Consider the following 15,659-nt stretch of genomic DNA (forward strand, 5'->3'; position numbering starts at 1 on the left):
GTCTTCTGATTAGCTGGAACAAGATATCATAATAACTTGCAAAATTTTTGATCAGGCATTGAGGAGGGGGGATAGGATTTTGCATGACAGCATTCTCAAATGTGATTGGTTAAGTTGATATTTAGTGAGGGTTAAGTTTCTCTCTTTTACATACTCATCTGTGTTTTTTGTCTTTCCCGTGTTCCAGAGCAGAACCGAAATCTCATTGTCTCAACACTCGTTGTTCAAGTATCTGTTGCATGAAACATGGGCTTCTATTGGAACTTTTTTTTTTCTAAGCCAAAAAAAACAAACAAACAGTAAACTAACTGTCAAAATTTAGTCTGAAACACATTACTTTATAATAACTTCTTGTTAATAAGATTGTATAAAAGCAACATTCAAAAATTTGGGGTTGGTAAGATTTTTTTTAAAGAAGTCTTCTATGCTCACCAAGGCTGCTTTTATTTGAAGGAATTAGTGAAATATTATTGCAATTTAAAATAACTGTTTTATATTGTAGTATATTTGTAAATGTAATTTTTTCCTGTGATGGCAAAGCTGAATTGTCAGCAGTCAATATACTCTAGTCTTCAGTGTCACGTGATCCTACAGAAATCATTCTAATATGTCTAATATTTGTTACTCAAGTAACATTTCTTATTATCAATGTTGAAAACAGCTGTTCTGCTTATTTTCTGTGGACCCATGAAGCATTTTTTCAAAATATAAAGAAATATAGTAATATATGTATTTATATTTTTTCAAAATGTCTTTACTGTCTCTTTTGATCAATTTAATGCATCCTTAAATAAAAAGCTTAAAAAAAAAACGTACTGACTCTTTTGAATGTAAATGGCACACATATAATGCAGGAATGAAGTGTGGATTACATTAAATAGTGCCAAAGTATTTTACTCATTTATATTTAAAGAGAAAAGAAACCTAAGACTCTGTTATGCTTGGTTGTTTGTACTGTCTGCTGCCTGTGGTTAGACAGTTTCGAGCTGAATACCATAACCTGGATCTGAGCTGTTTAAAAGCATTTCAATGCTCACGCATTCTGATGTGATCCAGACTGAAATGATGGACATTTAATGAGTTAAGATGAAACACTATTCCATGGAGATGTGGACAGATGAGCAGCCAAGACAGACTGTTTGAACATTTCTACATCTCTCTTGGCAGGTCAAGATAAAAAGTCCTAGGAGAAGTAGATTATTTTTTACTAAATTTCATTTTTAGTCTCACATATGTCTTACATAATAGTGCCCTGCAACATCATGTAGTACGTACCGCGCGTACTCCTTTATTCTGTCTGAAGAAAACCAGAATATGTTTTGAATGATGTCTTGAGATGCTTCACAGAACATCAATGACTTTTGTTTTCTGAGTATGTTTTTTCAGCAAATTTACATTTGACTTTCTGACAGGGCCATTGACCAATAGGTGGCAGAAGATGTCAGTCTGATGATAGATGGGTATGCGACATGTGCACAGATCCAAACAGATGACCAGGCCTTTTTGCAATCTTAACCCACTCAACTCCACAGAAAGCTCCTCAGAATTTTACCAAGTTGTACATATTTCCTGATCATTTTGCTTATGAAGCATTTGTCTAATTTGACCATGCTTTCGCCTAGCAGTAAGTGTAGAGTATAGCTTTGTTAAGTGTTTCTCCATGTTTAAATCCATGTAGAAGAATTCAAATGATTTGCCCCAAAATCAGTGTAGAAATTGCTAAAAAAAAAAAAAAAAAAGTCCTCAGATGCTGCCTGAGCCTGCAGATGACCAAGATTATATTTTAGTCAACTTGAGTGTACTTTGTTGCTGTTATTCCAAGTGTGTTATGGAAACATTAAATGTGGTGTATAATCTGGATGATAGAAGTCCGAAATGAGGCTCTTAGGTTCTTATGTACTTGACTTACACCATTGGGATCAGTAAGATATTTTTAAAATGTTTTTGAAAGAAGTCTCTTTGCTTACATAGGCTTCATTTATTTGATCAAAAATACAGTACAACTGTATTGTGGAATATAACTGATTTCTATTTGAATATATTTAAAAAAAAAGTTAAGATGAATTTTTAGACATTACTCCAGTCTTCAGTGTCACTTGATGCTTCAGAAATCATTTTAATGTTCTAATTTGGTGCTCAGGAAACATTTCTAATAATCAATGTTGAAAACATTTGTGCTGCTTAACATTTCTATGGAAATTGTGATGTGATTTTCATGATTCTTTGATTAATAGAAAGCTCAAAAGGAAAGCATTTGCTTGAAATAGAAATCTTTTGTATAAATGTCTTTACTGTCCCTCTTGATAAGTTTTATGTATCCCTGCTGAATAAAATTAATTTATTTCTTCCCTCAAACCTTTGAGATTTGTTAGTGTAAATGAAGACGAGAGATTAGTGGATGATTCACCTTTTGAGCATGTAGGGCTCATTCACAGATAACTTACACCTAAGGCGTAACCTACAGTAAGGGGTCATTATCGCACAATAAGCCCCTGATAAGGTTTTGCCATAATGATTGTCTGTCTCTACATTATCCCACTTTTTACATGGCTGTTTGCCAAATAAATGAACGGACATTTGAGTTGAAATAATATTGTAATGTGAAAAAAAAAAAATGAGGCAGTGGAGGGCTGCAATGCACAGCTATTGAAATCGGTTGTCTGGCAACGATCAGTTTAGCAGTCATTATACATAAACATTTGAACGCAGAATGTCAGAATCAGAATCAATTGTTCCAGAGAGCCGTGTAATAAAAACAACTACTGTGGCATATAGTGATGATATGCACATCAATATATAGCACTAAAAAAGAACCATATGTGGACTCTAAACCAGCAAAACATTTGCTAAAGATTTGAGGTGGCAACAAAGAGACTTGGAGGAAATCCAAATACATTGTATAGTTCCTAAACCATTTTTCCTATGGAGAAACATTTAGGAGAAACTCGCTGCTCAAACTTGTCTTTCTGTCTTTTGGTTTATTTCTAACTTCATTCAGTCTCTTCAAAATAGATGTAGTTAAATTAAGCAGACATTTCTGTGATAATACAAACAGGTTTGTACATGTTTTTCGTACTTGTGATGACACCGATTTGTCTTGATAATTAATCATATGTAATAATTAAATGCCTCATTATATAATGGAAAAACATTTTTTTCTCATTTCATTTACTACATCTCTACTGTATTCATTTGCACATATTTTAATTTGCTTACTGAATTACTAGAATCTCTTTGCACAGATGCATGAGATGACAGAACTAAATCATTGAGATATTTGAACTGAACTGGCGTCTCCGAACAGGCTGTGTTAGAAAACACTAAGCAAATGACCATACTGTTGTTTCACATCTCCCCAGGATACTTGTGTGCTGTTATTTTACACAATTTTAGCCTGACAAGTCAAACAAAATGCCTCTTTTCTGTTGAGTGTGATTTATTTCTTGCAGTTTCCGCTAAACGATTTTGTTTTGAGACTTCAAGACCACTTTTTTTTTTTTTTTTTTTTTTTCTTTTTTTTTTACAAACTTGCGTCATCAAGATCTCACCGGATTTGTCAACAGTTATATGACTTGACTTGTGGTCTAATGGTTATTGTGACAGAATAATGCTTGATGATTTATTTCCTTTTTTATTTTTTATTTTGGATGGCTCCAATCAGACCAAGTTTAATATTCTAAGCATAAAGGATACATTTTTGAAAGATTTTAAAACGTTCGAAATCAAGAGGAGCACTGTAACAGCATAATGATTTATGTCACAGACTGTTGGTATAAGGAAAGAGGATGAGGAATATTTTATTACATGATCTGTTCAGTGAGACCTCCATGGAAATCCCCATGAATAATTCAGATTTGTGCAAGGCTGAATCTATGAATGCGAACCTAAGCAACAGAAATGAAAGACTTGTAATGGCTTTAATACAGGTTGTGTGCCATTCAGAATGCCTTTTTAAATTCCAGTTCAATTCCTCATTTTGAATTTGAATTCATGTAGCAATCATTCAGGACACAGAATTGCAATTTGAATGTAAGGAAGTAAAATGAAAATGAATAACTAGAAAATCAGTTTCTCAAGACTATTAACATGTTTGACTATTAACATTTGAAAATTATGAAAAAAGGGCTAAAGACCTTGATGGATGGATGGATGCCACCAATAAAATTTTTTTATTAATTTCATACATTTCACTATATTTAATAAGTTAACTTTTGTGGACCACAGTGGAATTATTATTTTTTTATACAGAATGCATTACCTGTGTCTATTTTCTTTTGATGTACAATTCTGTAAATTCTTCCTGTCATTTTGAATTCGAATTTCAGTTATTCTTATTATCTTATTCTTGTGGGGCATAGCTAATTCAATTAAAAATCACACTCATAAATTGAAAGAGAGCCAATATTTCACTTCTGATTCTGATTTTTGCCTACTTATCATTGTATATGAACAGAAGGTCACATGGTACATCATTACTATTTTCCACTTTGTAGGAGCTGAGACCATCAAGAAATACTGGAGCCGATATTATCAAGGTTCCCAGGGTGTAGTGTTTGTCCTCAATAGTGCTGCATCAGATGAAGAGATGGAGGCTTCCCGGTCTGAGCTCCACTTGGCCCTGCAGCATCCTCAGCTGTGCACCCTTCCTTTCCTCATTCTCGCCAACCACCAGGATTCACCAGCTGCCCGCTCTGTGTCAGAGGTATGGTAACTTTCCACACCAAATATAGCTCTATATTAAGTGCCGACCATCTTCTCTGTGATCCACCACTGTTGAGGGTTGCTGGCCTCTGTTTGTACACACTCTCTGAAGTGTTTGACTGAGCGATGGTAAGCGTGGTTTTTGGAGAGCGTCCTGTTGCCATGCAATAAGAGCTGTTGTTTATGGTCAGTTTTGGAAGATGACCGACCGGTGCTGGGATAGGATGTTGTGGGGAGTTCCCCCTCCCTACTCCATCACAGACCCGTAGGTGACGGTGTAAACATGCTGTGACGTGGGCTGGCTGACTAATAGTCTTTTTCCACATGCTGAGAAAATCTGGTAGAGTTTGTTCTCTTCAGGAGAAAGAAGTGATATTAGTAGTTAATCACTGATAAATTATTATTATAATGAATAAATAAAATGAAAATAAATAAGTTTGTGATAAGATGTTTTTTTTTGTGTTTGTGTCAGCAGTGGTTTAAAACAAAGTGCAGTTTGATTTGAAAAACTAGTGTCACATTAATTTTATGGATTCATTTTGTTAAATTTTTGCTTATTAAAGAAAATAAATTGTGGATGGTACCTGTTTGTGCTTATGATAAAATCCTAAATCATATGGGTAATATCCTTAAAATATTATAAGGTTATTCTTGACGATGCAGACATTTTCTGTTAACGTGCCCCTATTATGGATTTTTGTAAGTGAATGAAAACATTCTGCAAAGTTTTAAATTTGAAAGTGCACCATATATAAAGTTATTGTCTCTGAAAAGTAAGAGTCAACTCAGAGTCAATTAAATGAGTCGTTAGTAAAACGAATCCCAAGCTGTTTCGTTGTGATGTCACAACGAATCATTAGCATATTGCCCGCTCACTTGTTGCGCACGCAGACGCCAGGGAAAATTCATTTTTTTCAACAATACCACAGCAGTACAATCTTTTGTTGCGTTCCCGTCATTTTACTGACGACTGCTTCTCAAACCTCGGGGAGTTTAATGCAGGATTCACAAAACGCTTGGTCTTAAAATATGGATCAATGCCCAGTTTATTCTGACCAGCCTGCTCCTCTGAATCTCAACCTGTAAGTATGATTAATAATTTATGTTTATATTTTCTAGCGATCGTTCAAAATTCGTAGTTTTGTATGTTATGTTGTGTAACATACTCCCTAGTCTGTATATCTCCTGCTAACCGGCTAACTCAGGTTTCTGTAGTTCTGCTATTTAGATGTGGGTCCAATATTGTCTAAAAATGTGTCGATTAATGCAGCTTGTTGGTCTTATTACTTGGAGTAATGAATAAGGATGCAGCACGACTTTTTTTACAAAGTGTAATGCATTATCAGCTATTCACGTTTGTGCTTGGCTAACGTGGGAGTTTACAACATACAAAACAAACTTGTTTTTTCCTCTGCGTTTTTATTATTACAGTAGAGTGGAGCTCCATCTGTATTGTAATAGGATGTTAAGATGCTAGTCCGCGCTAACTAGTTGAAGTATTCTCTCTCTAAAAAGTAAACATCCCTTGTAATGTCAAACAATGATATACCCATTTTTCTTTGTTAATAATTATCACGAAAAAGTCTGTACACATCTGGCATAAATATTTATCTTATGCTGCTAAATCACTGATAAATTCACTACATTTGGAATGCTTAGCATGAGGCCGGGACTCAAATGAGGGTCGTCCGAAGCGCAACCACGCTGTTTGTCGGAGCACTGCCCACGAGGCCATCGGCTCCGACATATAGCGTGGTTGCGCTTCCTGTCGAGTCTATACTGTCCTATCACAATAAAGGCAAAAATTACCCAAAAAAATTCTTAATGTTTTTAAAACTTCACCAAATTTGACATTATTATAGTTTCTTTCCAAACTTTCCAAAGACAGGACAGAAATCATGAAATTAATCAAAATTATTTTATTACATTGACAGCCATAGAATTATGTTTCTTCATGTTTATACATCTACCTAACACCTCCCTTAATGGTGGGTAGAATTAAAAAGGTAATATTTTCCAGATAACACCTATTTATAATATTTTTTATATTTTTCACACTATATAAAAGGGTCTTTGTTTATGGAAAATAAAACATAGACACTGTAGACCTATTTATCACCGTAATATTTTGCAATGTAGGTTTTTATGGGGGAAAAAAAAAAAAAAAAAAAAAAAAACTGAAGGAATCTCCTAATCTGTTGATTGAAAAAAAGGCATTCATGTCAGGCTTGATAGAAGTTCCACATGTAGAGACAGATACAATCAGCACTGACTACAGTTTATAACTACTTTGGGGTTTGGGTGCAGATTCATGTATAGTAGTTCTCAATAACTAACTCCTAAAAAAACTATTTATCATATATGCCCTTTGTAAATGAAAGTACTGATTGTAGTAACCCGGACATAATTTTTTGTAGCGATGCAGCTCTATCGACAATTTGTCAAATGTCGCATTGCAGCTTTGCTTGGAGTACATGCTGCTTATGCGTGTGCTGTGAAACTGGCCTAAGTAAAAGGAAGAGCATTTACTCATTGTGGTTGCATGTGAAAGCGATACCTGCCCTCTTCCAGTGCGGTTGTGTTCAGTGTGGGATGTTTTGGCTAGCCACCTCCACTTTCTACTTGTGTTTCACTGCTGGACTCTCTCAACTGAAGAGGCATGCATTGTGGTCGTAGTGAGAACTCAATTGGCAATGAGAGAAGGAGCCTGCAAAGTATTTCAGACAAGCCTTATGCCAACTCTTGACATGAGGAAATATGCTGGAGAGGTTTTTGAAAGCTTAGGCCCTGATGATGGAAATGAGTATCACACTATACTCGAGTATGCATTGTTGTGCAACAGGCATAAAGTAATTACAAGCATTGTCTGCTGGAATATTTAGCATGTCAGAGAGGATTTTACAGACAGCTATTAATGAAAAATAAGTACGACTTAGATGCTGGTCCACTTTCCCCATTGATTTGTAAAGTCTATAAGCCTATAGGGTTGTGTGCCACCCGGTCAACAGATATACTGATATTGACTAACAGCACGTGTGACATGTACTGTGTGACTGCAGGCTGAGGAAACTCTTGTATTTGGTGTTGACTTCACTCAGTTGGTGGTCACCCGAGAGAGACCACACAGACCCCTCTTTTGTTTAAGCTCATAAATGTGGTCAGTTGCATCTGATCAGCGCAAACCACATTACTGGGGAGTTTGCCATGTGTTGATCTATTTTTAGAAGTTGAAGTCACAGAGATCGTTTGACCTCTTTTAGCTGTTTGCAAACACTTCCAGAGCCACGTGAGTTTGGCTTAGAGAGGCAGTGAGCTCTGACCTAGGCCTTTTATTTGATTGCGGTGTCATCTCTATTCCTGTTGTAGGCATACCGTGTGTCCTGTCACAGTGAAGTCCCACAGGTCGATCCTCACTTATCTCTGACATACTTGGCAATCACATCGAATGGGATATGGCCTGACTTAGTTTTTATCTGTGTGTGGAGGAGAGTGTCCTTAAACTGTCCCAGGTATCTGAGGAAGGTGCAGTGCTTGAATTGTCAGCTCTTTTTTTTGTTTTTGTGATTTATTTTGGTTTTTGTCTTTGATTTTGTTTTATTTAATTTTTAAAATTAAGCAAAATAAAAGTTTGAAAAAATAACATATATGCTAGGGATGCACCGATATGAAAATTTTGGCCAATTCTTTATATTAGAAAGCCGATAACTGATATATTGGCAGAAAAGTCTAAATCCAAATTTTTATAGAATTTTTGAGAGCCTGATTACAAAAACAAAAGTTTCGCCATTAAAAGCCATGTCCCAAGAACACAATTATAATTTTATGTAGCCTATATGACAGACTTGCGCTGCACATTGTACTTAACTGTATTTTCCTTTTTGAAGTGATTTCAATCATATTTCAAGCAATTCATAACCATTATCGTGAACAGTGCGCATCTGAAGTGTCTCAGCTGAAGGAAATAATCTATTATTCATCGGCTTTAATATAAATTTTCTTATTGGGCCGATAACGATAACATTAAAAATGAACATATATTGGCCGATACTGATATGGTGGCTGATATATCGTGCATCCCTAATATATGCAGGGCTCGACAATAAGGACTGTCCAATTGCCCGGGGCCAGTGTGAACGATGCTCGGGACAGTAGACGGAATAGTCACTTGCCCGATCGGGCTTGTGCTCTAAGGTGTGCGCATATCGTCTGTATTTGTTGATTTAATGATCTGACATTACTGAGTTTGTCCCTCACTTTACAAAATACAAACAAAAACACACCCATTGAGTGAACACATACACTACGTGACGTGGTCTAGTAGGTTAGACTAGTGCACGGTCATATTTAGAGTGCACGATTTCTCTGTGTGATTTAGTCTATTAAAATGCATTTAGGCTGTAATGCCCCCAGAATTCAAGATAAGGGGCAAAAATGCCCCTGTATGTCTTTTATATTTATATAATTTAATATGGTTAACCAATTTTACACGAAGAATGCCATTTTATCCAAATATAAGCATGATTACAAATGTGATAATGATTTTATACAATATATACAGTTTAATAAACAAGCAGTTTATATTAAGTGAGTTATATTTTAGACACCAAACCGTTTGTTTTGCTCTATTTCGGCAATGAAAATAGATCCAAACAAAGTCCACAGCATTGTTTTGCGTCTCTGAGCAACACTTCCTGAATGAATCAGCCGTTTGAATGAATCGGTTGAATCTCAATGACTCGCTCATTAACAGTGATTCGCTGCCACCTACTGGCGGGTTTAATTTCACATTTAAAGTATCTTTTCATTTTATAAATGATTTCAAATAACAATATTTAACGTTTTATATTTTCAACATTTCACAACATTATTTATGCATCTGTAACTGCTCTTGACTGATTAAATTTAATAAAGTTTAATCTATAGTTACACATTAGATTACAATTTCTGTACCTGAAACAGGTTTATGCCTACATAAAAACATGAAAAGCACTGTTTATTTCATGTTTATTTTGTTGTATTTATTTGTGCTATTACTTGTAATTTGATTATTTGTTCCTATTTTATTACTTACTGTTTACTTGTCTAACAATATTTAAAATTTAAGTGAGTTAATCTAGTAGTTTTTGGTGTCAGCTTATTTATTAAGGTTAAATGTATCAAAAAACAACGAAAACAATAACTTGGCTTATTTTATAGGCCTATTTTCTTTTCTTTTACGTTATTATTTTTTTTATTGTGGGGCCACTGGGCCGACCGGGCCAGCAGAAAAAATCCTTAGTGTTGAGCCCTGATATGCATTACATATAGTATTATATAAGTCATCATACAAAGTCAAACATACGAAGATTGAAAACACTAATTTCAACTTTCATGTTGTCTGTGCAAGTGCATTGCGTGTTTGTGAGAGAGACAAGAGAGAGTGTGGTTGTGGTTGACCCATCAAAGCAGAGAGGCGGAATAGCAGAGCAGGATATCCGAGACAGGTTTGATCCCTGAGAGGGGAACTAGCATTTGTAGTTGCATTTCTCACTTCCTTCTTCCTCACCTCTTTTTGCCCCACACACTCCTTTCATTTAGAAGATTGCACATTTAAATGTTTACATGTTTTATTTTGCATGTTGTTCCACATCTTTTTGAGGCAGAAGCATTTCATATTCTCTTGGTGGTTTTAAAATGCTTGCACCTAAACATCTCAAGATTCGCCATAATAAAAAGCTTCAGATAGTTGAATCTTAGTTCAAACAAACCTTTCGAGCATTATGTGCCATCATAAATAATCCAGATGTCTTGAGGTGCTTTCATGCAGAGCTTGCATGCTTAATATTAAATGAAAGAATCTAAATGTCTCTCAGTCCATGTACAAATTGTTTGCTTAACTCTTTTTTTTTTTTTATGTGAGAAATGGGTTAGATAAAGATGGACAAGCTAAGAATATTCCTCTTTGTAAATTAATTAAACTTTATTAATTGTTGTGAATGTGTACCATGCTGTCTGATTTCATTTTAAAAATTAAGTTGTTCTCTCAGGCATATTTGGGGTTGGAAGATGTCCTCTGTGTATCAGCCGTTGTTGTGAAATTGTGGTTAAAAGAACAAACTCATGAGGTTTACCGCAAAGGCTCAGTCACCTGTCCAAAGAGCTGCAGAGACTAAACACCCTTCAAACTCTGAGTCATGATGTATAATCAGCAGGTCATCACTGCCCACTGAGCAGCTACACGACTGACTCTGATTCTTCTCTCAGAAGTGCCACTGCCATCTGTCATAACTGACCGGATTTGAGCTTTCATCACAAAGACTAAAGCTAAAATTACATTTGAATGTCGCTAACTGTGACGTTAACATCTTACGCCATTGAGAAACTTTTCTGGACTATGGTGAGCTGATTCACATCACACTAAATGTTGTTTACAGACAGACTGATCCTGTTTTTGATGTTTTGTACATTGAAATAATTTTTTATGCCAATATGTAACACATTATTTGTTTCTGATAAATAGTTTTAAAGACAAGTTTTCCCAAGCAGAGCAGCACCCAGTGTGTACACTCTGCATTCTGTGTTGTTGCAAGCTAGTTATTAGCAGCGCCCGGTATCGTTTTATGGTATAACGTTGGCGACTTCTCGTTTTTACATTGCCATAGTGAAGTTTAAAAGACTCGTTGGACCTGTAAAGTCCTCACTAGGGCCCTCTGTGTGACTTTTTTTCAGAAGGGAAATATTCATGGGACGGAATTCCTTGTTGACACCAACCTCCTGCTGTTGGGGCCCAAGGAGGAAGTGAGCAGAGAGAGGGGCGTCATATGTTGATACAACACCTCAACAAAGCAGGCTGTGTGGATGTTTTGCCCCGATGCACTGTTTCTTGTTTTATGAAGGTTTCCTGCATGAATGCTCAAATGTTGGACTGAAGAACTGATCTTAGGATAGAGAAGATATCATATTTTTACCAACTGTGAAATCAACCATATTCTACACAGAGTCTGTGCTGATGTTCTAGAGGTGCAACACAGGTCTGATAACATCATCCTTTAAGTCCCCAGATCAATTTCGGATGATCTGATCTAGTGGTCAGCTGGTATCAGATGATATTTGGCTTTTTTTTTTAAATCATCTCCATCGCCGATAAGTGATGGAAGCTGAGCTTTTATATTTACAGCGTTGAGAACAGCAGTGCTTGAGCTCAGACTCAAAGGAGCACCCATTATCTGTCTTCATTAGTTTACTGTCTGTTAATAGTTTTGTCTAATTAATTAGTAACAAACAAAGAAATAAAAGGTCTGTTAAAAGGGTTAGTTCACCCAAAAATGAAAATTCTGTCATTTGTTATTCACCCTCATGTTGTTTCACACCCGTAAGATCTTTGTTCATCTTCGGAACACAAATTAAGATATTTTTGATGACATCCAAGAGGTTTTTTTTTTATCCCCTTTAGAAAGCAACGTAATTACCGTCATTCAAGGTCCAAAAAGGTACTAAAGACGTTTTTAACATAGTCCACGTGACTGCAGTGGTTCAACCTTAATTTTATGAAGCAACAAGAATACTTTTTGTGCGCAAAAACAAAACAAAAATATCGACTTTATTCAACAATATCTTCTCTTCTGTGTCATTCTCCTACGCTGTTTATGTTCAGCGCTTCCAGGTTCTACGTCAGAATGCCGATTCATTATTGGCCAACACTGACGCATGCGTTCTGATGTAGAACTGGAAGCGCTGAACGTAAACAGCGTAGGAGAATAATTAACAGTCTTAATTTGTGTTCTGAAGATGAATGAAGGTCTTACTGAGCCTTTAAAATGTTATAGTGTTTGCTTTTCTATTATTAGTAACAGAAGGGGCAAATGCTGTAATACTTGTTGGCATTCAGTGTATATGCATTTATATCAAGTCTTTGAATATGAAATATTTAAAAAATATATAAATATATAAAATTTAATTGCATCAGCCACACTTCTCTCTATGATATTGGCATCGGCTATCAAAATTCCATAACTGTCCATCGCTAGTATTCAAGTGAGATAGATTTGTCGTGTACACCTAGTAAAAACATGCTTGATCAGATTATAAGGGTCTCTGGTTTTGTAAAAATGACTTTTCATACATTTTTTCAAATATTCAATCAGCTTATTTTCTTTTAAAGCAGCATGTAACCGCAAAAGTTTAAAATTTTCCCTACATGCTATATCTACACTTTCCTACTATATAGTATGCAAAAAGCGGCACATCACATGATTAGTATGCCTGAATATTCAGTGTACATGAAATTCAAAAAAGGTTACAAATACCAAGAAAGTTGTTCCTCATAGTCAGGAAATTATTTTCTTGATTGGTCTGGGAATGAGTCAAAGGACAATGTAGTATGTACAATGCATTGATATTACTCATCTACATATCCCGTTTTGGACATAGCACTTCTTTTAGCACAATAACTGATAGACAGGGAAGTAGGCGGTCCGTTGATGTTGTCTTTGTATGTTAGGTTGGATTAGCATTTACACTACAAATGTCACATGATCACGTTTTCTGTAAATGTGGTTTGAGTAATCAGATCACTAAGCATTTTGGACCCTGTATTGGATCACCCAAGATGAATATTAATACCAAGTGTAAACACAGTCCAGATGACTGTACAAAATGCTCCTCTGTAAGGAGTGAATTAGTTCACATCTGGTTTCAGTGTACCAAATTTATAACTCATGTTGCTTACCAACTGAATTTGTGACAAAGCAATACTACACAAGCAACTGTGCCGTCAAGCTGCATTCAAGTTCTACCTTTTGGGACTTTTTTGTGCTCTAACTTTCAGCCAAAATATGTGTTTGTTTACAGTATGTGTTGTCTACTTTTCATACTAGCAAAAACCTCACGACACAACTATTCAACAGTTCAGTTTACAGGCCCTGATTCTCTCCCACCTCGTGCACCCACTGCCTCAAACACATAATTAATCATAAAGATCTGCTGTGTTTGACATTCATGTTCTCTGAGGATCCAATGCTAGTCTGTGCCATTTGTTTCCAAAAGAGTTGTGTGGATGTGAAAATAGCATGAATTCAACTCTTTCCTTGTGTGTTAGCTTTCTATTTTGGAAACTTTCTATTCTGGTCAGAAATGTCTTTGTTTCTCTCCGCATCTTGACTGGTGTGGACAGGATTTCATTCCAAGAATAAAACATCTCTTTATTTGTCAATCAGATGTGGATAGTGTGATTCCATTGGCACATGCAGAAGAATATTTCCTGTCCTATCAGGTCTTCAAGGCAGATGTTCAGTACAGTCCTGGGTGGCACTGTTGAAGTGAAGCCATGTTTTACTCACACGCTATGGTACAACCCTTTTTAGAAAGTCGATATTCATTGTTTATCTTTTATTTGTGTATTTATATCTGTATATGTTTATTATGTGCCTGTGTGTGTATACTAGGAGGTAACAGTTTAAATTTCCCACGTTTCGGTTTGTATGTTAGTTCTGTGCTTTGAGCTTGGTTCAGTAAATACCTGGTGCATCGTTTTTAGTGAAAGTTTGTTCTGAAAATATTTCTGCAAATTTATGCAGATATGGCAATAACTATGGCAGACTCTTATTAGTCAACCAGTGGGTTCAATTTAGTATTATTCTTGATTATTTTCTTTTTTAAATTAAAAATATTTTAAGAATTATTCCCTGTTTGTTTACATATAAAAATAAAAAAAAATTATAAATTACTTTTTTGTCACCTTATAAATTAAAACTTAAAAACAGCCTGTGGTTTCTTTAACAAATGGTGTGTCATTATTTATGACTAAGTTCCACCAGTGCACTACATTTGTATGCTCTAGAAATGTTTGCAGGGGAAAAAAACATTTTCAGAGATTTGTTGCCATTATCTGCTTCTTTTTGATGGTCCACCAATTCCACATGTAGAGCAGATTTGAATCATTCTGACATTGTGGAATATCAAAAGTCAATAATGATTTTAGAATGAAAGACATTTAATTCTATGGTCCTCAGAAGAAGTGATGAGTGAATACCACATTTTTCTTTTTTCTTTTTTTGTGTATATATTGTTGGGTCCTGTTAAATCAATGGATTGATATCTTCTTTAACAAGGGGTCTTTCTCCTCTTTTGATCATTGATCTTCTTGACCCTGTCCATAGAGTTGGATTCTTTTTTGTTTTAATCTCTCAGTTGACCTGAACTGATTTGGCAGTGGGATACACCAGACGGAACTGTCTGGTTTTCCACTTGAATGAAGAAAGGGTTAGAAGCTTTAATGGTGGTCTGGTTGACTACATACTGGCTAGTTGACCCATCTAATGAGGTAGTCTAGACAAGAACAGCATTCCCCTGATATGGTAGTTTAGACAAATTTAAGTAATTAGAAGTAATTAGATAAATACAAAACTGTAGTAAACATTGTAGGTCACTTACTCTCTGTTATGACTGACTTGGAGATGGTGTACATTGAATTCATTTATTAGTAGAGATTAATTATTCTCATGGTATTACAGACTGACTCACTATGTGATGATGAAGTGAGGGTCAATCCATCTCAAGTAAAATATAAGTTAAAAAAAAGTTTTGCAAAACCAACACATAGAGCAGAAACAAACAAACAAAAATTAAAATGGTCACACAAACTTCATTGGATCACTTGAGATGGATTAACCTGTAAGTCTCGGAGTAATGCTTTATTGTCAGGTTCATATTTTTACCTTTCATTAAATTGTTATAATTTCCATATTTTTAACTGGGTGGTCTTAGTTAACTATTTTGGATCCCTGCTCAGTATCATCCTCCCACAAGTCTTATTTCTTAAATTCACCAGGTGTTAAAGGACAGTTTGGTTTCATGGAGATATTTTGTCAGAGATCTGCAGAGGTTTTCGGGGGAAAAAAAGCAGGGGAGAAGGACATCGATTCACGTGTGGGGAAATTAAGTCACAGGTCAAACCTTCATCTCTGTAACAGTAAGAGGAT

The 15,659-nt window shown here is 35.5% G+C and overlaps 1 protein-coding gene across 6 annotated transcripts in view; it reads left to right on the forward strand.

Moving 5' to 3' along the window:
- arl15a (ADP-ribosylation factor-like 15a) overlaps window positions 1-15,659 on the forward strand; it is a 212,349-nt gene that overhangs the window by 143,079 nt on the left and 53,611 nt on the right. For 5 of the 6 annotated variants that reach the window (XM_048188208.1, XM_048188211.1, XM_048188209.1 and 2 more), the window contains one exon: window positions 4,494-4,702. In XM_048188208.1, coding sequence (XP_048044165.1) covers window positions 4,494-4,702 — 209 coding nt within the window. Of the gene's footprint in view, window positions 1-4,493; window positions 4,703-11,409; window positions 12,007-15,659 lie in introns of those variants that run through there. The other variant, XM_048188210.1, reaches the window with a different exon arrangement.

This window comes from Megalobrama amblycephala, linkage group LG4 (genome assembly GCF_018812025.1).
Source record: "Megalobrama amblycephala isolate DHTTF-2021 linkage group LG4, ASM1881202v1, whole genome shotgun sequence".
Taxonomy (NCBI): domain Eukaryota; kingdom Metazoa; phylum Chordata; class Actinopteri; order Cypriniformes; family Xenocyprididae; genus Megalobrama; species Megalobrama amblycephala.